This window comes from Fusarium oxysporum, chromosome 12 (assembly GCF_000149955.1).
Source record: "Fusarium oxysporum f. sp. lycopersici 4287 chromosome 12, whole genome shotgun sequence".
Classification (NCBI taxonomy): domain Eukaryota; kingdom Fungi; phylum Ascomycota; class Sordariomycetes; order Hypocreales; family Nectriaceae; genus Fusarium; species Fusarium oxysporum.
In genome coordinates, this window is record NC_030997.1 from 558,860 (window position 1) to 580,623 (window position 21,764).

Below are 21,764 nucleotides of genomic sequence, written 5' to 3' on the forward strand. Positions count from 1 at the left end.
GTTCTGTAAAAGCCATCCGCATCTATCATATACCCTTCTCTCGACACTGATATCAGGTTATCGCACTGAAAAATGGCCAACAGACTAGCTATCAACCGACCGGGCTTCTCGTCCCCGATCCTCTCAGAAGCTCTTATCCATAGCGGCCTTGTGTATACAAGTGGCAAGATAGGCGTTGATGCCAAGACTGGTGTTCTTGTATCGGATGATGTTGCTGAACAAACGGTAAGTCATCAAGTACCCGACTCTCAAGACGGGCTCTGACCATCTAAAGAAAGCCGTACTTGGACTACTAGAGTCTGTTCTCCACGAAGCAGGAAGTGGGCTTGATAAAATTCTCAAGGTATCACAAATTCATAACGCGAGATGAGTGTCGATATTGATGCAATTGTAGTGCAACATTTATCTGACAAACATCAACGACTTTGCAGCTATGAACGCCGTTTGTACGTCTCACGTTCAATGATCGTTATGAGAAAATGCTGACGCTGCTATAGACATTGCCACGATTCCCAATCCCAAGCCTGCTCGGGTCTGTGTGACAGTTTCAGAACTGGGCAAAGGCGCCAAGGTAAGTTGTCCGCCTATCAATAATGGGAAACATACTGACTCAAAATTTTCAGGTCGAGATTGATTGCATAGCCATTGTTGAGAAAGCTTTGTAAGCCATCAAGATGTTGAGCTTTGGGGAGAATCTTGCTTCTAATGACACAATGCTTCTCGTATAGCAAAGCCTCTCTATAGACATTTCGAGAAGGGGTAGAAAAAAATAGGGGAAATGTCAGATGGATCCTTTTTGTGCATGATATTAAAGAGGAGAGCGCTTATACTAGGGTTCTTATCAATGAAGCGAGGTTGTGAGATTGACGTCAGCATCGTGTACCCACATTTGCGCCCTTTCACTGTCATGTTCCTTCTTGAGTCATAATTGTTGCAACTCCTCACAGTTTCCTGTCGCGAATCTCTCCCCTCGAAAATCCCACGATCAAGGATTGAAACAAGTCAAGATGAGGACACTTTTATTGCTTGGGGGCATGACACCAGATGTCACCGCCCTCTACTATAACATCATCAACAAAGTTGTTAGACTCAAACTCGGTGATCGAGCATCAGCCCCATTATATCTGTACAGCGCCAACCTCGAAGAGATGATTCAACACGCCATGAAGGGAGACTGGAACGAGTTCGCAAACGTTTATAAGAAACCCATCAGATCGCTGAGTGATAGGGTGGATGGCATCGCGATCTGTGCTATTCTTGCACACAAGGTCGCCAAAAAGCTATTTGATGACTCCTCATCGGCTCATGTCCCACTGTTTCACATCGCGGACTGTCTCGCACTCCACATTACCAACAATCATCCATCAACTAAGAAGCTTGGTCTCCTTGGCCCAAAGATCTCGATGCTCGATTCCGATGATCCAGATTTTTTTGTGGCCATGTTACAAAAGGCTGGCTTTGAGATCCTGATCCCGGAAACACCAACAGATATTGAGGAGGTTAACAGAGGCATGCTTCAAGAAGTGGCGAAGGGCGTTGCTTCTGTGACAGACTCAACAAGAAAGATGTTCATTCAACAAGCGAAAAAGCTGATTGAAAGAGGAGCTCAAGGTATTATACTGGGTAGCACGGACTTGGGCTTTGTGCTAAGGCAAGAGGATGTTGGGGACATACCGCTGTTTGAGCCAGCTGCTATTCATGCGCAGGAGCTAGGAATATGGATTTGTGAAGGAGAGGAAGATCAATCATCATAGTCTATCGATGCTGGAATTTGGCATCGCAGTACCATTGCAAAAGACTTATGATAAGTTTCTTACTGCGTAGAAAAGATTATCAGTTTTTTGAGCTTTTCCCATACTGAAGAGAGAGAATGACTGCAGACAACGGACATGCCTTCGGAAATAAGATTGACATTTTGCGGGGCTCCAGTCTCGGCTCGTCTTTCGGCCCGAAGTGTTTTTGGACAACCGAAATCCCGATTCATCACCAAGGCTTCATCCGGCCGGTCATCAAGAAACGCGATGAATCTTATCTGCAAATAAAAATGAGCGCAGTGGACACTAACTCCCCGCGCCTAGGGTCCGATAGCACCCTCTCACGTACAGCCTGTGAGAGATGTCGCAGACAGAAGGTTCGCCATATTCCCCCAACATAATGTCAACTGCTGACACTCGGGCCGACAGCTTCGCTGCAGTCGTCAACGTCCAACCTGCACGCGATGCAGCCGCTTCTCAGTCACCTGCACCTATCCCGAGCTAGCTGATCGCAGACGTCTCGCAGCCTGTCGCGAATCCGTGCGGGCCGAACAGTCCCGTCCTGAAGCCGCCCCAGTGACTCCGGAGTCGACAGAGCTCAATGTTGGCACAGTCAGAAGTCCATCAGAGGCTCCAAGAATCAGCAGCATCGGCTTTGTTGATGTTGGCCCATCACGAACAGAACATGTAGCCCCAGGCTCTGCTGGCACCAACCTGGACGATTTACCGCCACGGGCCATAGGGCTCGCGCTGTTGGATATTTACTTTGAACGGTTATACAATGCTACCTTGCTTTTTAATCGCACTCAGCTATTTGAGTCTTACTTAGATGGCAGTCTACCTCCATATCTATTGAGGAGCATATTTGCACTGTCATCATTGTACGCATCTACCTCACATGCAGGCCTCTTATTCTGACATCGCCACAGGTTCCTTCGTAAACTACGGCATCAGCCACCTAGACTAGGTACTCAAGCGGTGTCTCCAGAGCTTGCAGCATTTGCTACGTATGCCAGCTATGGGGATACCTGGGTTGAGGCAGCAAGACGCGAGGCTTGGCTTCTCACAGATAGACCGACAGTTCAAGTAGTTCAAGCTCTTTCATGTCTCAACTTGTACTGGTTTGCGACAAGAGATCTAGACCGAGCTCGGATCAACGCTGGTAAGTGCAACAATCTATGATTAGAATATTGAATCTCCTGAGCTAAACATGCCCCAAACTAGTTATGGCCTATGCATCGGCCACTACATTTCGTTCCCTTAACCTCTCAGACAACGGGACAAGGACGAAAGACGAGCTGCAGCTTGTAGAAAGAAAGCATGGCTGTTTTTGGGCATGCTGGTCAACGATGTGTATCTCTTCCTTTCCTGAAGCCTATGCGAAGAACGCCTGGGAGGAAGCTTGTAGTGTGCCACTTCCTGTTACATCAGATGGCTTTGTTAGTGATGGGAACGTCGTGCGTCAATACCACATGACTGCGGAATGGAAGCCTGAAGCGCTCAATGAAGAGCCGAATCCCCCTTCATCAATAATGGCAGAACATATGAAGCTCATGGGGGTTTGGTAAGTTCCCAATCAAAACCTTCGGTGACGCCACTAATGGTTCATACGTTGCCTAGGGTTAAAATACAGCTTATAAACAGAGACAAGCAGGAAAGTCCAGACGCCATCCACATACTACATTTGTCCAGCTTGGCGAAAGATATTTATCAATCGAGCCAGTTTCCTCCTTACGTTACAGGTAACGAGGGTACCGGTCGTGATATTGCACGGCTGCTGGGACTGCACTCATTATACCATCTTTGCCAAATAGTTCTTCTCTGTCCCCTGGTGTCTCTTTTCTCTGGTCGACGGGGCATCACAGGAGAAGGGACTCAGAACCACGCACAAACAATTACCAAGCATGCCATTCACCACGGGCATCTGATTCGGGATTATATTGCTAGAAAGCAGGATATATCCAAACTCAGTTCTCATGTCGGCTTTGCTAGCTTCGTGTCGACCTCAATCATCCTCACCCTCTTGAGGTCCAGGGCTCGCCGGCATCGTGATGATGAAAATACACGGGACCATGTGTCACACACACTTGTGACACTGATTCAGGATAGTATTGATATACTCAGTATTCTCCAGACTTTCTGGGAGCACCTAGAGCCAATGGTAAGTAAACTTAACTCCTCATTTATCCAAGAGAATGATCTGACATGCGTGAAATAGACTAGGAGCTTGCAGCGGGCTGCTGACCAAATACTAGGACCGTTCGACCGCGTCGGACATAGCGTTATAGGAACTGAATCCAGGACTATCGAAGTCCCAATGACAGGAGTGAATAGTCCAGCACGGGAGGAAGATGTCATCACAACCACGTATATCGAGTCTCCAGAGTATCCGAATACCCAGCATTCAGTGAGCTCCTACACGAATGCCCATTTTGGCGTTACAGATAGTACCGGGGGATATATGACTCAGAACTTGGATGAGACTCCTGATTGGCATCATAATAATTTGCTTGAATGGTGTCAGACAGAAGGACTCCTGGATATTGGTGATGATTTCTTGGACATTGGCGCTTCGGTTGATTGGAACATGGACTTGGATCTGTTAACGGGTTTCTCTTCACAAATGGCATGACGTTATCATATATATCTACATATAGCCTAGTGCCTCATAAAGCGCATCATGGGAATTCATTGGCAGGCAATATTTTGGCAGATACCTTTCCGAATCCGATTACACGATCTCCCGCGCCAGCCCATCCTTCCATAGTAACGGTATCACCGTCTTCCAACCAAACCAATTCAGACCCATCAGAGAGAGTGAAAGGCCTAGTGCCACCTAGGACGAGCTCCGCCAAACAACCTGACCTACGAATCGCGTCATGATCACTTCCAAAGTCTTTGATCTGGACGGTGCTAGAAGAGAGGGTACCAGTGCCGAGTAAGTCACCCGTGTCTAGACCGCATCCAGAGCTACTGTGGTGGGCTACCATCTGAAATGGAGACCAGTGGAGGTGCTTAAGATCGGACTTTCCGAGCAGATCTTCGGTCACTCCGTTCCCTGTTTCATAGGTTAAAAAATCTCGACTCTAAGATGGCATTGATGATGTTGAGAACTTACGGGACAATGATGTAGAAACCCTTACTGCGACATCGTCTTGACATCGAAGAAACGGAATGGTCGTGTTCTTTCCTCCTCTCAGACCCAGATCTTCGGTAGTTAGTAGTGCACCAGCCTCCTCCAACGCCTCAACTGTCACGATCCAAGGCGAAATACTCGTCGCTGTAGCTTTTCCATTAAATGGCCCCAATGGAGCCATCTCATAGAATTGGATATCTCTCGCACTCCAGTCATTCAGAAGAACGAACCCAAAAACATGGTCACGAGCTCTAGACGCGGGAGTCGGTTCACCATATTTGATAGGGTTAGAGATAAAAACGCCCATTTCGAGCTCAAAATCGAACTTCTGGCAGGGAGCATACGTTGCACCATTAGGTCCGGGAATGATACCATGAGGTCTGGTGACGTTCTGGCCACTGGCAATGACGGATGATGCTCTGCCGTTGTATGCTGCTGGTAGATCGAAGAAGTTTTGAGGGACTTCATTGTATCCTGCCATACGGCCCATCTATCATGTACTGGTCAGAGATTAGTAACATGGTGGTAAAGTTGCTTGGCTCACAGTTTGGACGTGTTCCAGTGAGCACATAAAGTCCGTAAAATCCAGCCCAAGGCTTCGTTGGCGTCTGCAACAAACTGTATCGAAGCTTCAAGATCGAGCAAGGCGAATCAGCCGTGAGGATAGCCCGGATAGACCTTCAGTTTCATGTCCACGTTGTGGTCTTCCAGAGTCCTGGCGTACATCAACCGCCAGCGTAGCAAAGTCATTCAGTGTGGACTGTCCAGGAGGTCTCATTGTTAGTTAGGGCTCCCGTGGCTCTTCTCAGTTTTGCCGTTACTAACCGATGCCAGTGCTTCATTCACAGACTCATCTACAGGCAGTCCGTTCTGGATGAGGATTCTAAGGTCCAAAACATGATCACCAACGGCAGTACCTGGCCGCGGATCAGACTGTCAAGAAAGGTTATATCAGCAAAAGCTCTGCATTAGTAAATGTTTCATTCGCTTACATTATCCACAGTGTGAAAGATGCCGAAGGGAATGTTCAATATAGGGAATGGCGACCCATCCGGTATCGGAAATGGATATTGAACCATTTTGGTTGATTCTTGCGACTGTATGCGATTCTGGGAACAGACAATTCAGCACTCGTGTTAGTGCTGTTAATAACGAGACGAATCAGCCCAAGTTTATTGAGAAGATCATGCGATAACCGAGGTTATAAAGGACTATCGAAGGATTGAGCCTGAAATCATTTGGACAACTCATATAGTATTTACATGGAATCTACGTAATCTGAGGTAAGCCGGCGGAGCCCTTCTGCAAATCGTGCGTGACGATGTCCGTTCGGGCCGGAGTCCGATGGAGTGGAGCTTCGGACCTCGGATTCGGGGTTGGAGACAGGGTAACTCTACATTACCACGTCGTTAAATGTCAGCTTATGGGAGATCAGTTCAAGTATATAGGCAGGCCCAATAGTCAGAATTGAAATCAAGGAGCTGGCTGGCAAATTTCAGTTTGCCCCTTGAATAGCCTCGAGAGAATAACCTCAAGATGTCTGAGACTTCATCTCCAAACATGATTCTTATCAAAAATGCGACGGTCTTGACAGTGGACCCACTGACTGGTACCTTAGCAAACTCCGACATTCTCATCCAAGATGACCGAATCGTTGCGATTGGGCAAGCCCTGCCAAACCCTTCCGAAGGCAATGTCACTAAGATCGATGGCCACGGATGCATCGTTACACCTGGGTTTGTTGATGGCCACCATCATATGTGGCAGCAACTTTTGCGAGGCGTTGCAACGGACTGGTCACTTTTTGACTACACTGTCAATATGCGAACCATATATGGAAGCTTATACACACCTGAAGATGTCTACCTGTCTACTTATGTTGCAGCATTGAGTCTGATCAACAATGGTGTGACTTCTGTTCTCGAGCACTGTCATATCATCAATTCGCCTGATCATGCCGATGCTGCTGTACGGGCACTTCAAGATGCTGGGATCCGGGGAACATTCTGTTATGGGTTCTATGCCAACCCGCCTTTGCCCGATCAGCTTGATCCAAGAGGCTTCTCCCATGCGCCACGGCTGAGTGATGCTGCCAGGATAAGGGACAAGTTCTTTGGTCAGAACGATCCAGCCGAGCAACTTCTCACATTCGGTATTGCCCCAGATGAGCCAGAATCTCTGCCCATTGAAGAGACCATCGCCCAGATCAAGCAATCAAGGGAACTTGGTGCACGCATCATCACTATGCATGTCGCGATGGGACCCTATGACTTAGCACGACGTCAGGTTGTACAGAATCTCGCAGATGAAGGCATTCTGGGACCAGACCTCGTCTTTAGCCATGGCTCATCCTTCACCCAGAGTGAGCTTCAAGCGATCAAGGAGTCGGGTGCTTCCATCGTCGGCACGCCAGATACAGAGTTACAGATGGGTATGGGGTTCCCTATCGTCTTCCAAGCTTCTGATCGAGGATGTCGCACATGCCTAGGCATAGATATTACATCCAATCAGGGAAATGACTTTATCGCGCAGATGCGGCTCGCACTACAAGCTCGTCGAGCTCAGGAAAACGAACAAGGGTTTCCACTTTCCATTAATCGCAAGACGGCAGATGTGCTTCGGATGGGGACACTGGGAGGCGCAGAGGTCATGAGAATGGAAGACCTCATCGGTTCTATTACAGTTGGGAAAAAGGCAGATCTTATCCTAGTCCGCTGTAATGATATTGAGAATACGCCGGTGGGCGATCCAGTTGGGTCAGTCGTGTTTCATTCTTCAGTGAAGGATATTGATACAGTTATTATCGATGGTCAGATAAAGAAGCACAAGGGAAAACTGACTGTGGATTGGGAGAGGCTGAGGGAGGAGGTCATTCGTCGTGCAGACCGCATCAAAGCCGACGCAGCCACGATTGATCTAACAGAGGCTAGGAAACGTTGGGTGGAGATTTTCCACGTCAAAGATGCTGCATAAGTAGTATGTAGCTTTAACCTACATCTAACAAGAAGAGCTATCTTGATATTTCATAATTCCGACCCTTGAGATCGATAGGAGATGATCCAACTCAAATCTCTATTCTCGAAGTGTATATGTCAACCTCTCCAACTTATCCTGCAAATTCCTAACAGACCAATGATCTGCCCCAAACATCTTGACCTTCCCGTCTCTCGCTACCAAGTACAGGTTCCTCGCCTCTCGGCGACATCCCCAAAGTTCCAGAATACCGCCCATTCTCTTCGCAACCCAGCAGTATACAAAACTATGCTCCTCCCAATATGCTGCAGCTGTGCAGAGTAGTTGGCGGAGAATGTGAAAAGCATTGGAGAGATCCTGGTTGGCGAGTTCTATTCTTGCCGCAACTCTCTCTGGGGTTTCATCTGCGGGACTGTAATATGCAATGGCTTTACATTCATCCATAACCTTGAGCTGAGGGCGGTCTGGGTTTGGTGTGCATGACACCAAGATCTCTCGACCTCGCTCGTCGAGCAAATCGGCTTGGACAACGGCGTTCCATAAATACCCTACTGTTTCGACTTCTAACGGGCTATTAGCTGTAGTTCATGACCGTTACGTCAAACTTACCTCTGTAAAGACGCTTATGGTACTTCGCCTCTGGCTTATTGACCTGACTCTCCCAGTCCTTTTGGTGCCTTTCAAAGTACTCACGGTTTCTAGAACGGTTTGAGCAAATTCGAATACGTGATTCATTGATACTGCTTACCTACATTCTCAAAGCCTTCAATCTCTCCAATAACTTCCGTTGTTCTGGAGTTCCGTCATCTCCAAGACTATATATATCCTCTTCGTCGTGCCGATTATCCAAGAGGCCAGGTTCTCGCACTGGCAAAACCTTCATGACATCCACGCATTTCTTCACCTGTCTCCCCACTTCGAATTTCTCCAGATATGCATCAGTATCAACCTCCATATCCTCTCTCCTCTTGTGATCGAACAGCTTCACGCCTTCAAGACCTTGGTCCACGTTGAACCGGTAGTACCTAATGCTGTTCGAGCCAAATTGATCCGCAACGATTCGGTGTATTCTGTTAGTCCCAGTGACGATCTGCTTCATGGCGTCGACTGCCTTGATGGGTGCTCGGAACTTGGCGGTGACAGTTTGTATGACGGTGTCGTTGTCCATTCGGACGATATGGCCCATGCCAGTACCCAGACTGAGAAATACTCCGACGTCGGAGTTGAGTGTTAGGTAATGATCGCCTTCCCAAAGACTTCTAGCCTCTTGAAGAATTAGATCGCTTGGGTTGTTGTACCCAAAGCCAGCATCCATGTATCGAACTTCTTTCCCAGGTGGACCATGAACGAAGGGCTCGAAAACGGTAAGTGCAGCTGATGTCGCTCTCACAGCTTCCCAGATAGTCCACGCCTTAGGTCTCGGATCCTTGTCTTCGTTGATGTACGAGCGCAAAGCAGTAGCTGTTTGCTGAACTGCATTTTGGTATGGGATAGTATAAACTACACTAAAACTCATGAGTTTAGTAGAGGCCATTTGACTGTGAACTGAGAGATACTCACGTGTTGCATGCATCATCGCCGAGAGGGTCGAGAAGTGGTGCATCCTCTTTACCTAAGTACTTCGCAACGACAGCCTTTGTCTCACGGACGAGGATCTTCTCATCGAACATGTACTCGCCGTTTCGTGGCTTTCCGAAGACAATGCTTCCAAGTCGCTGGTACTCGTTGATGCAGTCATCTATGCTCATTCGCATACGACCGAGCATCAGCGCGATTATACTATAAAGTAGGTTAACATATGTTCAATCAGCAAGTCATGGGGTTTTCTACCCGCCAGTGCTTGTGCCTCCGATCAGGTCAAAGTACTGATATGGCTGCAAGTCCTGTCGCTTCATTTTGGCCCCAAGAATGTCCATGACCCTTTTGAGAATTATAAGAGATGACAAGCCTCTTACACCACCTCCATCTGCAAATTCGGTTAGTTTGAGGACCAATTGAATTGCGCTCTTGATATTACCAAGTGAGAGGAACTTGAGTTTCTTCGAACTTTCATCTGACATGGTTGCGTGTATGGGGGCTAGGAAGAAACGGTCTGCTAGTAAGGATGTTGGTGATCAATGATCTAATGCAAGCCTTTAAACTTCCGTAGTGGGTTATTGACTCGATTTATAAAGGTCAATGCTTGCCGATAATTATTGAAACAGTCAAGATCTTAAGAAGTAGGGGACCTTACACAGTATCGCACAGCCATAACCTCCGTCATCAGCGGCGCTCATAGAAATGTCTGGGATTTGTCCTTCAACGTTCCAGCTGCATACAATTACTGCATCATTTCTCTCAATTCAGCCCTGCCTAAGCCACTCAGTCACATGGCGTATAAGCTTCAATAGATGCGTGATTTTGAGGCCTCCAAATCGGGCTGAGACAGCTGAAAGGCTTCCCATTCGCCGCCATTGTGATAAGACCAGTCCAGCCCTGCAGCTAAAGCGCCACAGCGTTTCAACCCGGAGAATGCGCCGCCGCCAAATATTGAAATCTGGGCGAACCGCAAGGCGTCCTATCACATGTCCTATTTTTCGTGCCGTTCCATCCGAGGACGGATATGAGGGACCTTGAATTGAAGAAAATGGCGACTGTGCCACTTTTTGCACGACATTCCAGATCAACTTTAGCCGCAATGTCGACGACATCAACAGAAGACTTTGAGCGGTCTTGCGACCAGGTGTTTAACAAGTTACAAGAGCTAGCGCAAGAGTTGAAGAGCCATGATCATGAGGAGATTCATTTTAATATCGAGCATGCTGCTCAGTATGTGGAGCACAACAAAATCGGCGTGAAGTTCAAGGAGCAGGTTCGTCTTCTGAACGGCGACGTATCTTACGAGCTCATTTGCGCCATCAATGACTGCAATACGCACTTGAACGATTGTATGAGTATATGCAAGCGAATGGGGACACCAAGCTGGAGTACAGAGCAAGATTCGCGACTTACCATGTCATGGACATTCGTTTATGCCAGTCTGAGCAAAGCTGGATTGATATTGAAGCTCAAGCCATTGGAAGCGCAGGCCTTTTTGGCGTTCAACAGGCAACAGCCGGTATGCATTCATACAAGAATTGAAGCATAGACTCTAATGTCCGTCAGTCCTTTGAACCCCCAACGATTAGTCGCCGAGAGTCTTTTATGAGTAACGCAGGCTCGGAAAACTTTACCATTGAGGGCCGAGCCGAGAGACGAGAGCGCGCAGAACGGCAACGGCAAGGCCAACGACGGGAACCGATGCTGGTCACTCCTACGGGAACAAGATTGAGAACCCAACCGAACCGCACGTCTGCTTCGGTCCGGTCTGTTGCTGCGAGCACGTCATCAGCTTCCTCTTCAACAGCATCACTTCGTTTACCCACAAGACCTGCTGTCCCAGAGAGGGAGAAGTGGGTGATAAACCCTTCGATAGTGAGTGTTCTTCATGATCCTATCTTCGACAATGTTAGCTAAGTCGCATTGCAGATCAGTACTCCCAGGACTCCACCACCAGAGTATACCCCAATACCAAAGGACACAAGACCAGTAATACCGCCAGACGAGAAGCCCCCTCTCCCTCCACCAACGCCATCTATGCCTTCACCTCAGCCATCAACGAAGTCTGTCCGAACCGTTGCTTCGGAACCTCAACTTGCAGCTCCAGGTCCTCCAAGCCACCATACTCATTACACTGGGAACGTGTTCCACATATACCAAGGAGTCCCAAACACACCACCGCCTCAGGCTTGGCATACTCCTCGGCATCTCCCGCAACAACCAGTACCGCCAATTTGGCCAGCGCCTTTCCAACAGCCAGTTCCACAACCATATCGACCGCCACGAGTCGCAGCGTATAGACCAAGTCGGTTATCGCTTCGTGAGACAGCAGCGCTGCATCTTACGCCTATGCCTGGACTGGCGGTCGACATCATGAAGCCAGAAGCACGTTGTACTCATGGGGTTAGGCACTTCAAGGGTCATCCACCGTGTCAGTGGGGTTGCTGTAATGCGCGGGGATGCGGACAGGTCTTTTACTGATGTAGCCTGACAGTAGATAGGCTCAATGCTCGCTTAGGATGGCTGTCTATACATTTCTATGAGTCGGGGCATGGGTGGTACTTGAAGATACAAACTTTGAATCCTTTGCACGTTGTCGACAGGTATCTAATGCGAATCTGGCAACTCCATCCCTCCTTGATCTTCTCCCAACGCACGGCCATTGATCTCGACCGGCGTTGCATGAAACAAGATGAAAACAATCCTAGCCCACTCTTCAGTCCTGTTGAACCACTGGTGATTGGTACCTCTCTGGATCACAACATCTCCCGGATGAATAGTTCGGATCTCCCCTGAATCCAGCAAACATTCCAGCTCGCCATTGATAAGAATGCCGTAGTCGAGACTGACGGTGCGATGCATCTGCGACTTTGAGCCTGGAGGAATATCACAATACCGCAAGATGGTACCGCCATGCTTCACCAACCCCGACTTCTCTTTGTTTGCATAGGCCTCCTTGAATGTTGAAAGATCTTTGTCGTTTGCGAGTGGTATGGGTAGTCCTTCGGTGATGTAGCCAAGCTCAAAGTCGGCAGAGTTTCCTTCGCCTGCACTAATTTTCCAGAAGTTCAATGGCTCATCGAGGTCTTTAGAGTAACATGATTTACCGCTCGAGTCATGAGTTGTGATGAAGCGGTGGATGGAGGGAAGCGGTTTCGGAGGGCTGGAGTTTGAAGACATGGCGTTTGGTTGGGTGGCTCTTCTTTGGGACTAGGATATTTCCTAGAGCATGTGAAATCAAACAATATCGAATTCCATACTTTATATCTTGTGTAGAGTTCGGGATGTGGAGAATACTCTCCAGCTCGGGATCGTTCTTAGTGTTGTCCGAAGCACGGCCCGATGTCATTGACTTGACTGGGAGCCACAAAAAGATCGGCCCGAGTGTCCACAGTCTTGCCGCATGACCATAGTGACGATGCCCTCTATATGACCAAGACCCGTGTAGGCCTTTCGGTGCGGGACTTTGGTCGTTGTACTTTCTGCCGCTTTCCCGTATCGGCAGATTCACAATTTCTGGTAATCGCAGAAGGACAGACCTCATCAACAAAGAGGAACTGGGAGTCGAGTAACTCAGCTTTCGTCATGGTCGGTCAAGACTTCGTCATCTTCGGTTGTAAGTCGAGTGGCAGTGGTCCAGGAGTGCTGAAACGGGTTTACACGCTCTGCTACACACGGATATGCGTTAAGTAACATCATGTAATGTTTGCTGTGACCTTCCGGCATAGCTCGTTGGACACCACAATGTAACGAGTCGGCAACGGCCGCTGTATCAGGGAGCTCAAGGTCTGTAAACACCTTCGAGTGCAGCCACAGAGGTGGAGCTGTTCTTCTGGGTGCATTCGTTGAATCAGCGCTACGTTGACAAGGAAAGGGCACGAAGGCGGCGTGCCGAAACTCAACGGACCCTCAAGGGCACAGAATTTTCACAAACGCGGGCTGTGAAGGTTTTAGCGAATTGTTCATCGGAAGTGGGCAATACTCAGTGAACTGCACGAACGTCGAAGACGTTAAGAAAGCTTGGCGCTCGCGAATTGTCTCATTCATCGTTGTCGGAACAAATCCAAAGAATGTGTCCCAGAAACTTCATTGGCCCTGGACGTCGTTGGGCTTCGGAGCAAGTACGGAACGGAAGTCCAACACACTAGCAAAGACTGTGTGAGTCTTGGAGTATATGTAGAGAGGCCCCTCGCGGTTGGGGATGCCATCGCCCTGGCCAAGATGTTGCAAGGTACCCTTTCGGCTCTGGGGTATCTGTCGACGGGTACAACGTCATAGTGACTTGAGCGCGACCGGCGGAATCGCCATCAAGAACGAAGTGGTCATCAAAGGAAGACGCCGCTTTGAAGGGAAGGTCGGCTCGATCAGGGTCGATCATGACGAGCGAGGTTGAAATGCCAGACAGCCTTGTAATGATATCGAAGAGCGCTGAGTTGGGAACAATGAGGGTTGGGCTTTCTGGCGGTACGAGTTGAAACCTTTTGCGACTCTTGGTAACGGGACGGGGACGAAAACAGTATCAAAGGCGAGAAATCGTTCGATCGAAGGAGGGGTCCGAGTACAAATAACCTTGAGAAGCGCCCACGGTATGGCACTTGGGTCAGCAGGTAGCCGCTACGATGGTGCAGTCAGGCAAGAAAGAACAGGGCCACGTAATGCAAACAAGGAGAGTGGTGCAGTCATCGAAGCGAACTGAACAGCAGACAAGGGGAATGAAAAGGGGTTGACAAGTGACCTGATCAGAATGAAGTAGTTCAGAAACAAAGCAGAAGCTCAACAGAATAGGGGCTCTTGGAAACAGCAGCAGCTTTCGCAATGTAGAGCCTTTTCTAAGTACTGAGGGATTTTGTGATCAGGGCCTCGTCGTTGACGCAGAGTGTCGGCGATGCTTCCTGCTGTAGTATTCAACGGGGAAGTCTCGCCACGGAGCCCGCGACGAGTATTCTGAAGAAAGGAGTGCCAAGAAGACATAGTCGGTCGGAATCGAATGCAGCAGTCGAATTGGAGGGTGACGGGGCAGTGAACGAGGCTGAATGTTCGGGACCACTTTCGAGCTTCGGCTGAGAGGGAAGAGGATGGGGCAACGGGGTGCATGGTTGTCGTGTTACTTTGTCGGGAATCCTGTGAAGGAAAGGCTTTCAAGCGCAGAGGCAATCGACTCGTGTTGGTATCATCGGGATGTCGCGGTCTGTCGGTGTTGTTGGGAGGAGATGGGCTTACAGGTGAATGGCGATAATGTTTGATGTTTGGAGAATGTTACGCTGAGATGTCACCGTAGGGAATGTTTTTCCTTGGGTCAGTACCACCAAGTGGCCCTCGTTGTCCAATACATTTCAGGAATATTGATTGCTAATCTCAAAGCACAGTCACAGTGCTCAGCTCGGGGTAAGACGAGGTACGTAGCGGTAGGGATCAGGTCCAGTTGATTCCCCACGCTTTGTCGTCACAGCCTGATCTTTGATGTACCCAGCTCTTTTCCTTTTCACATTCCCATCACAACATAAAGAGCAGTATGGCACTGAAAGACACGCGATCCTTCTCGCCGCCACTGCAATGAAGGCCGGATGGATGAAAGGTGAGAAATGACAGTCAATTGGCCAAGAGACACAGGAACAGCTACGGGGCAGATATCGAAGACGTGCATGCCGATAACGATTATTTTTTCTCATGTCCGGGGGAGGAGGGAGGAGACCTATCTAACTTAGAGGGCGTAGTCTTGGGACAAAAGGACGTTAGACAACTCCTTACACTGTCTTTGACGGCATGAGCGTCGGGCATGATGCTGCTAGGCTTGACAAGTTCCACCTCACGGGGAATAATCTCTACAAGGACGACCTGAGCTTCGCAACATCAAGCAGTATGGACCATCTGGCCGGAAATCATCGAATGCAACTTCCCTGTTTGCAACACGATGGCCACTTGTTACCTAAATTGAAGCTCAGGCAATAGTCACCAAAAAAGAAATGCCCGAATCGTAGGGGTTCCAAATATCGGTTGGTGGTCTCACTGTGGGTGTCAAAATTGCAGTTGATTGGATGGAGGATCACTACCAAATTTTTACACTGCAGTTTGGTTACCCCATACCCACCTAGCAAGAATGTGGGCGGCTGCCGTAGCTAAGACCCGAGCTTATTTCCCTCCTCCGTTGGTTCCGTGGAACGCGGATGCCGATAAGATCTGCCGTGGAAATTCAACGGAAGCCCCACTTTCTTGAACCTGCACCAACTACCGTTCACCAACATGCCAGTATACGCCATGAGGATATAATGAAGACTGAGACCATGGAATAATATCAAAAATCATTAATCAACAATGGAGTCCGAAAAAGTCCAAGTCATCATCTGCGGCGGCGGTTCCGCCGGCCTCACAGCAGCAATCTGGCTCGCCCGCTTTAACATCGACTTCAAGATCCTCGAACGTCGCCCAGGCCCTCTCGAGATCGGCCAAGCAGACGGTGTGCAATGTCGCACTGTTGAAATCTTTGAGAACTTGGGTATTTCTGAACGCCTTTTGGAAGAAGCGTATCATGTCATGGAGGTAGCCTTTTGGTCGCCTGATGATAATGAAGGACTTGTGCGAAAAGATCTTGCTTATGATACGGAAGAGGGGTTGAGTCACCAACCGCATGTCATTCTTAACCAGGCGAGGATGAATGATTTGATGTTACAGGAGATTATTAGATTGAGGGGGAATGGGACAAGTGGGGTTTTGTATAATTCTCAGGTTGAGAGTGTGAGGATTGTAGATGATGAGGAGTACCCTGTTGAGGTTGTCACCATGCGGAATGGAGAACCTTACCGATACCGCGCAAAATACGCCATTGTGGGTTCTATCCTCATCTTTCTCGTTTGTCTTCTAACGGGCAACAATTAGGGCTGCGACGGCGCTCACAGCACTGTCCGCAAATCTCTTGGCTTCAAAATGGTCGGCGACTCAAGCGACTCCGTTTGGGGTGTCATGGACGTCTACCCCGTCACCAATTTCCCCGACATCCGCAAAAAGGCCATGCTTCAGAGCAAAAGTGACGGAAATCTCATGATCATCCCGAGAGAGGGCGACGAACTTGTGCGATTCTACATCGAGCTCTCCGGAACCTCGGCCCGTGACGTCACTGAGCAGGACCTCATCAACAAGGTCAAGCGAATCTTTTACCCTTACGACATCGATATCGCACGAACGGTTTGGTGGTCTGCTTATGTCATTGGCCAACGTCTCGCGGATCACTTTACGAAGGACCATCGTATTTTTCTAACCGGTGATGCTTGTCATACTCACTCGCCCAAGGCTGGGCAGGGTATGAATGTCAGTCTCCAGGATGGCTTCAACATCGGATGGAAGATGGCCCATGTTCTCACCGGCCGAGCACCGCCTTCAGTGCTGGAGACCTATGTTCTTGAGAGACAACAAACCGCTCAGCAACTCATTGAGTTTGATCGGTCGTTCAGCAAATTGTTCTCGTCTGAATATCGTAAAGCGAACGGGATCACGGCAAAACATTTTCGCGACAAGTTTGTGGAGGCAGGACGATATACAGCTGGCATGGCTACCAAGTACAAGCCATCCATTGTGACATCCCTGGAAGAAAGCGATAATAGCATTGCATCGGGATTGACAGTCGGGATGAGGTTCCCAAGCGCACCTGTTGTTAGACTGTCTGACACAAAGCCTATGCAGCTGAACAAGAACCTTGCTGCAGATGGGAGGTGGCATCTTTTGACTTTTTGTTCCGGAGATTTCGCTAGAAAAGGACTGCATGAGGTAAGTCTCCCATCATACAGTACCTTCGGCAACTAACGATTCTTCAGGTCGCCAGAGAACTTGGTAATCTCATCAAGATGTTCACCTCTGCTGGAGATCCTGTGGATAAAGTGTTCAGCCATACCCTTCTCATCAAGGCGGAGCGAAAGACCATCGAGATCGATCAACTACCGGAAGTCTTCTTCCCTCACACAGGTCCATATAATCTGAGAAGTAAGGGAGCCATCCCACGTTGCCAAGTGATGATATACTGACAAGACCTCCGACAGATGTTCACCGGGTCTTTGTCGACGATACAAACCCATACATGCTGGGCTGCGGACAAGCCTTTTCGAAATATGGTATCGATGCGGAACAAGGCGCCATTGTCGTTGTTCGACCTGACTTATGTGAGTGTTCGATCTTCCAATCCCTTTCAGCTCATACTAATACCGCTCCAGATACTGCACGCGTTCTTAGCCTGTCTCAAGTCGCCAACCTGTTCACATTCTTCAAAGGTTGTTTGAGTAGCATTGGATAGATAGTGAGGGTGAAAAATCTCATACATCAAAATAATGTATTATCCTTTCTTATCCTGCAGCTTTCCATTGCATCCCGAATTTGAAGCCACCATTGTATTCATCAAGAAAAGCCCGTCTTATTAGTGTACTCAGGCATATTACAAGGTTCTATCTAACCAAACACCTCAATCATGAAGTGATACTCTAACTTACTACCATCCTGCCATCCCCTCAACGTAAGCTCCCGACACTTATCCGCCAAAATCTCACCAACGACCGGCGCACCGCAGTAAAACACGCCAACCTTGAGTTCCTCGTCTTCTTCATAGTTCTCATCCTCCTTATCCCGTCCATTCTTTCTCTTACTTGCCCTGAACTTGAGCATCTCTCCATAATGCTCATCCAGAATCTGGTCAAAGTCAGGTCTTCCGAAATGCGTGGGGTTGAGAAGGCCTGTCAAAGGTGATGCAGGGTGCTCATCTGTACGATGCATCTCCAGTAGCCAACGGTATACGTGGGTGGTGAGCTTCTTGCGTTTGGCGGTGACGTGGGTGTTGATACGAATGTCGAGATGAGGATGGACTTCGTGCTCGCGATGCCAGTCTTGGCTCATCGATACGTCGTTGAGAAGGTCAGAGAGCCAGAGGAGGTAGTTTCGGTCGCGTACCATCCAGTGAAAATCAACGCGTCGATAGTCGTCTGCAAAAGCGGCGGCACGGTCGGCTTGGGGCTGCTTCTCCTTGTTGATGAGATCGCGTCCGACACTTCCTTGCCTGGTAGGGGATTCTGGGACCTTGTCGCTGTTCTCGGCATCGGTACTAGTGATTGATGCTGAACCATTGCGTTCTGGAGAAATAGCAGTGACATCAGAGTCATGGCGAGGATGGTCAACTTCGTGGTTCGGGCCACCGTGATCGAGGTCATCGTTGTACTGCAGATCCGCCAAGATACCGGAGAATGGCGTAACGCCAATACCAGCGCCAATGATGATTGAATGGTTAAAGTCGTAGAATCGTTGAGCGGGTGCACCAAAAGGACCATTGATGCCAACCTCAATCTCAGACTCTCCAGATTCCCCTCCAAGTTCGCGAAGCTTGGCTGTCCAGTTGCCGTCGGTCTTGATATGCAGCATCATCTTGTTACCCCGACAAAAAGAGACCGTGAATGGATGCCATTGGAAGAAGCTGATCTTGGGAACTTGGAGGAAGATATACTGGCCAGCTTTGTACTTCCAGAGTCGCTCGCTGGGGATGACGGCGGTAATCTCAACTGTTTCTTTGTCCAGAACCTTCATGGTGGCTTTTATGCGATGAAAGCCGAGGCAAACACGGACTGCGCGCTCAACGAGAACGAGGAGGGTTGGAAAAGCGAGAAAGTATCCGAACATGGGCCACTGGAGCAATGCGGCTGTGCCATGGGCCATCATCAGACCAATGATGGGGAACATGAGTAGATGGCCGAGCTGGAAGATCTCATAGTTCCATTTTCGCACTTGAGGAATGCTGAGTAATGAGAGGATGTAGAAGAGACCGAGCGCAGTGATGCCTGTGAAACCTGGCAGCGATCGAACGTAGTCGATGTACGGGCGAGGGACCATGTCTGGACCAAGAGCATCTGCGACAGCGTCTTCATTCTTAGGATTGCTGCCATGCACAAAGGATCCCGTCAAGTGACCAAGGGCATGCAGCGTCGCCAAAAGAATAGCAACACAAGAAATTCGAATGTGAAACTCCTGCGACAAGTCCCAGTTGAAGAATCGTGAGATGTGATACGACCTGCGTAACCATGTCGAAAAGTATCGCGACATGCTGAGAATCAGAAAGAAGAAAGTCGGATATAGCGCACCAGCGCAAGTCTTGGCCATGACGACACCCCAACCGAAGGCTTCACGATATCCAGGCGTGGTCTGATACTTGACCAATTGCCAGATGCCAAAAGCGCACTGCATACCGATAACAACCCCCAGAAACACAATCTCTGGCCCATGAACAGCCCAATACGAACGAATCCGTCTCCAACCCGGCAAGCGCTTAATATAGCTCTTATCCTCATCCTCCTCCTTCTTCGCCTGCTTCAACGACGGGATCTTCCACTCCTTGACCATCTTCGCAAACTCATCCCTCGGGATCTTCTCCGCGTCGGAGCCCATCATACTGCGCAGGAATTGATGGCGCCCACGGTCATCTTCGGTATGGTCCCGCTGTATGACGTGGTGGGCGCTCGGTTTGGGGACTAGCTCAGCGTGCTCTTGGTCGAGCTTTCGCTCGACTTCGTTATAGTTTATGAAGCCATCGTTGTTGTGGTCGAGATCGTCGAGGAATTCGGAGATCTCGTCGTCGGTTAGGTACTGGATGTTGTTGGAAGTGCGAATTGGATGGTCGGCTACGATGGATTTTCGGTGAGGGTTGGGCTCTGCCATTGCAGGGGTTGAGTAGAGATGGGTTGAGCAGGATGAGATCTGAACAGTGGAACAAGGAGAGCTTCACATCATCTTTAGAAGGGGATTTCAAGAAATTTAGAGGGTTGAACAGAAAACACCAAGATAACGCCCAAGAACAGAGTACGTCAGCGTCGAGCCACGCCAAGTCCCAAGCGTTGAACAACTCAACCCTAAACGCAACTTTAATTTCACGGTCAGCTCCCGTTTCACATGCAGTTTCGCATCACTGTGCAGCCAAGTCTTCACCTGCCCTGATTTTCGCTCTGTGGATGACGGTGCCCAGAAACGAGGCTTAATTGCACGCAACAACCTTGACCAATTGGAGTTTTGCTGATTGCGCCCAGTTTCTTGGTTAAGCTTCTGGGCGTCTTGGCGATCTTGGCTTTAGTTTGGCTTATCGTGGGGTTGTGATTGGGTGAGAAAGGGTTTCACTTATCGGGGAGGGAGAGGTAATTACATCAGACTTCTCGAACATTGAGGGTCAGGAAGGAACCAATTATGACAACGGCCCTGCTCAGAGATGATGCTCTATTATACAATCTTTGGCAAGTTTTCGAAATCAAACCCAGTAGCGATGACCTTTTCAGGGCTCTCTGAACTATCCCTGCTCTAACCTGGACGGCACCATCGACTTCACTTAGCGGCAAATTGTGGGGTGTCCCATGGTCCCGCCAATGACGGCTCAGTAATGGCACCACACATTTGGTCTCGGGTAGGTCGCCGTCGCAAGCAAACTTCACGAAATGGTTCAATGAAGAAGTCTTCTGCCAGGTCTGGCTATATTAAAAAATTATTAATGCATAAAATTGGATGGAATAAGGTGTTAGCTCTGCTTGACTTGCATCTCTCAAGGCACAACACTACAGCTTTAGATTCTCAAACTGGACTAAACTTTAAATACGCGTTGTCTAAAATATTCCAAGATCATATCAGACATTCTTATTCTCCATTTACTTTATGAGACACAGGATGGAGCATAGAGAAGAGGCTGGATCTCAACTCTGAGCCAGACTGGTGCACTCATCGTCAAGACTGTCAGTGACATCTAGACAACGCCCCTTTCACAAGCCCAAGGTAGTCGAGCTTCTTGCTTCTGGGTCATGTCGATCAAGAATGGCAAGATGAGTAAGCTCACAAAGACATACAACAACAATTACCAATAGACAAGCATAGTTAACATCCAATGTTCCTCATCACGTGTGAACATTCCCAATGAAACGACTTCAGAGCGCGGAAGAATCGGCGGTGAAATAGTGCTACGACGTAATTATGCAGGTTATGCTAGCTCGTTCATAAAATATGGCGATCACAATCATTGTGGGAACAACTGCCGGAAACACGAGTCGAAATTCCACAGCAGCGGGGCAAATGAAGTCATGGAGAAGGCTAATTCTCGTATTGAAGATTGAGATCTCCAGTTTTCATGGCCAAAACAGATGAAAATGACACTTCTGATTTGGCAATTGAAGATCCATACCCTGGTTGTTTCATGCAACGTTTAGTTCCAGGGTTGTTTACTTTTACTACTTTTGGATCATGAAACGGAAGATTTCTTTTCTTTCATTTGACTACCTTTCAGCCTCTGACTCTGAAGGTGTTTACTTCTTTGAGGCATTGGCTTGTCT

At 48.7% G+C, this 21,764-nt stretch overlaps 11 protein-coding genes across 14 annotated transcripts; 6 read left to right on the forward strand and 5 right to left on the reverse strand.

The window, feature by feature from the left end:
* Window positions 1-72: 72 nt before the first annotated feature.
* On the forward strand, window positions 73-665 carry FOXG_21121 (uncharacterized protein; the record flags this gene model as incomplete). The annotated part of the gene is made up of 5 exons (XM_018401458.1): window positions 73-225; window positions 299-343; window positions 395-446; window positions 498-571; window positions 624-665. 5 exons carry the CDS (start codon window positions 73-75, stop codon window positions 663-665), a joined length of 366 nt encoding a protein of 121 aa, XP_018252460.1.
* A 272-nt stretch (window positions 666-937) lies between these two features.
* Window positions 938-1,890, forward strand: FOXG_13279 (uncharacterized protein). Its single transcript, XM_018393236.1, has one exon. It carries the CDS (start codon window positions 1,008-1,010, stop codon window positions 1,752-1,754), a length of 747 nt encoding a protein of 248 aa, XP_018252461.1. The 5' UTR covers window positions 938-1,007; the 3' UTR covers window positions 1,755-1,890.
* A 96-nt stretch (window positions 1,891-1,986) lies between these two features.
* Window positions 1,987-4,559, forward strand: FOXG_21122 (uncharacterized protein). Its single transcript, XM_018401459.1, has 6 exons — window positions 1,987-2,131; window positions 2,184-2,635; window positions 2,684-2,916; window positions 2,979-3,318; window positions 3,375-3,915; window positions 3,973-4,559. The coding sequence occupies exons 1-6, from the start codon at window positions 2,045-2,047 to the stop codon at window positions 4,384-4,386; spliced, it is 2,067 nt and encodes a 688-aa protein (XP_018252462.1). The 5' UTR covers window positions 1,987-2,044; the 3' UTR covers window positions 4,387-4,559.
* FOXG_13280 (uncharacterized protein) lies at window positions 4,367-5,969 on the reverse strand (the record flags this gene model as incomplete). The annotated part of the gene is made up of 5 exons (XM_018393237.1): window positions 4,367-4,812; window positions 4,873-5,380; window positions 5,615-5,650; window positions 5,716-5,823; window positions 5,883-5,969. 5 exons carry the CDS (start codon window positions 5,967-5,969, stop codon window positions 4,433-4,435), a joined length of 1,119 nt encoding a protein of 372 aa, XP_018252463.1. The 3' UTR covers window positions 4,367-4,432.
* Window positions 5,970-6,426: 457 nt separating this feature from the next.
* On the forward strand, window positions 6,427-7,863 carry FOXG_13281 (uncharacterized protein; the record flags this gene model as incomplete). The annotated part of the gene is made up of 1 exon (XM_018393238.1): window positions 6,427-7,863. The coding sequence occupies one exon, from the start codon at window positions 6,427-6,429 to the stop codon at window positions 7,861-7,863; it is 1,437 nt and encodes a 478-aa protein (XP_018252464.1).
* FOXG_13282 (uncharacterized protein) lies at window positions 7,842-10,160 on the reverse strand. 4 transcript variants are annotated; one of them, XM_018393240.1, is made up of 7 exons: window positions 10,097-10,131; window positions 9,881-10,044; window positions 9,694-9,829; window positions 9,424-9,642; window positions 8,616-9,368; window positions 8,473-8,561; window positions 7,842-8,426 (listed from the first exon to the last, which is right to left on the reverse strand). In XM_018393240.1, exons 2-7 carry the CDS (start codon window positions 9,921-9,923, stop codon window positions 7,963-7,965), a joined length of 1,704 nt encoding a protein of 567 aa, XP_018252466.1. In that variant the 5' UTR covers window positions 9,924-10,044; window positions 10,097-10,131; the 3' UTR covers window positions 7,842-7,962. The 4 variants fall into 4 exon arrangements, with proteins under 4 accessions (XP_018252466.1, XP_018252468.1, XP_018252465.1 ...); XM_018393241.1 differs by having other exon boundaries at window positions 7,857-8,426; window positions 9,881-9,958; window positions 10,097-10,118; XM_018393242.1 differs by having other exon boundaries at window positions 9,698-9,829; window positions 9,881-10,160.
* A 293-nt stretch (window positions 10,161-10,453) lies between these two features.
* On the forward strand, window positions 10,454-12,545 carry FOXG_13283 (uncharacterized protein). Its single transcript, XM_018393243.1, has 3 exons — window positions 10,454-10,960; window positions 11,008-11,316; window positions 11,371-12,545. The coding sequence occupies exons 1-3, from the start codon at window positions 10,466-10,468 to the stop codon at window positions 11,920-11,922; spliced, it is 1,356 nt and encodes a 451-aa protein (XP_018252469.1). The 5' UTR covers window positions 10,454-10,465; the 3' UTR covers window positions 11,923-12,545.
* FOXG_13284 (uncharacterized protein) lies at window positions 11,924-12,621 on the reverse strand (the record flags this gene model as incomplete). The annotated part of the gene is made up of 1 exon (XM_018393244.1): window positions 11,924-12,621. One exon carries the CDS (start codon window positions 12,619-12,621, stop codon window positions 12,049-12,051), a length of 573 nt encoding a protein of 190 aa, XP_018252470.1. The 3' UTR covers window positions 11,924-12,048.
* Window positions 12,622-13,527: 906 nt separating this feature from the next.
* Window positions 13,528-13,819, reverse strand: FOXG_21123 (uncharacterized protein; the record flags this gene model as incomplete). Its single annotated transcript, XM_018401460.1, has 2 exons — window positions 13,528-13,585; window positions 13,677-13,819. The coding sequence occupies 2 exons, from the start codon at window positions 13,817-13,819 to the stop codon at window positions 13,528-13,530; spliced, it is 201 nt and encodes a 66-aa protein (XP_018252471.1).
* Window positions 13,820-15,659: 1,840 nt separating this feature from the next.
* FOXG_13286 (uncharacterized protein) lies at window positions 15,660-17,863 on the forward strand. The gene is made up of 5 exons (XM_018393245.1): window positions 15,660-16,263; window positions 16,315-17,199; window positions 17,247-17,412; window positions 17,469-17,588; window positions 17,640-17,863. The coding sequence occupies exons 1-5, from the start codon at window positions 15,754-15,756 to the stop codon at window positions 17,717-17,719; spliced, it is 1,761 nt and encodes a 586-aa protein (XP_018252472.1). The 5' UTR covers window positions 15,660-15,753; the 3' UTR covers window positions 17,720-17,863.
* Window positions 17,864-17,871: 8 nt separating this feature from the next.
* On the reverse strand, window positions 17,872-20,118 carry FOXG_13287 (uncharacterized protein; the record flags this gene model as incomplete). Its single annotated transcript, XM_018393246.1, has 1 exon — window positions 17,872-20,118. The coding sequence occupies one exon, from the start codon at window positions 20,116-20,118 to the stop codon at window positions 17,872-17,874; it is 2,247 nt and encodes a 748-aa protein (XP_018252473.1).
* Between the last annotated feature and the right edge of the window lie 1,646 nt (window positions 20,119-21,764).

Coding starts and splice junctions, on each gene's coding strand:
- FOXG_13279 (XM_018393236.1), top strand. CDS start 1,008: ATGAGGACACTTTTATTGCTTGGGGGCATGACACCAGATGTCACCGCC.
- FOXG_21122 (XM_018401459.1), top strand. CDS start 2,045: ATGAGCGCAGTGGACACTAACTCCCCGCGCCTAGGGTCCGATAGCACC. Junction 2,636..2,683: donor ATATTTGCACTGTCATCATT/GTACGCATCTAC, acceptor ACATCGCCACAG/GTTCCTTCGTAAACTACGGC. Junction 3,916..3,972: donor GGGAGCACCTAGAGCCAATG/GTAAGTAAACTT, acceptor TGCGTGAAATAG/ACTAGGAGCTTGCAGCGGGC.
- FOXG_13282 (XM_018393239.1), bottom strand. CDS start 9,923: ATGTCAGATGAAAGTTCGAAGAAACTCAAGTTCCTCTCACTTG. Junction 9,830..9,880: donor ACTCAAGTTCCTCTCACTTG/GTAATATCAAGA, acceptor CCGAATTTGCAG/ATGGAGGTGGTGTAAGAGGC. Junction 9,369..9,423: donor GGCGATGATGCATGCAACAC/GTGAGTATCTCT, acceptor CATGAGTTTTAG/TGTAGTTTATACTATCCCAT.
- FOXG_13283 (XM_018393243.1), top strand. CDS start 10,466: ATGAGGGACCTTGAATTGAAGAAAATGGCGACTGTGCCACTTTTTGCA. Junction 10,961..11,007: donor CGTTCAACAGGCAACAGCCG/GTATGCATTCAT, acceptor AATGTCCGTCAG/TCCTTTGAACCCCCAACGAT. Junction 11,317..11,370: donor GGGTGATAAACCCTTCGATA/GTGAGTGTTCTT, acceptor GTCGCATTGCAG/ATCAGTACTCCCAGGACTCC.
- FOXG_13286 (XM_018393245.1), top strand. CDS start 15,754: ATGGAGTCCGAAAAAGTCCAAGTCATCATCTGCGGCGGCGGTTCCGCC. Junction 16,264..16,314: donor ACCGCGCAAAATACGCCATT/GTGGGTTCTATC, acceptor GGCAACAATTAG/GGCTGCGACGGCGCTCACAG. Junction 17,589..17,639: donor CGTTGTTCGACCTGACTTAT/GTGAGTGTTCGA, acceptor ATACCGCTCCAG/ATACTGCACGCGTTCTTAGC.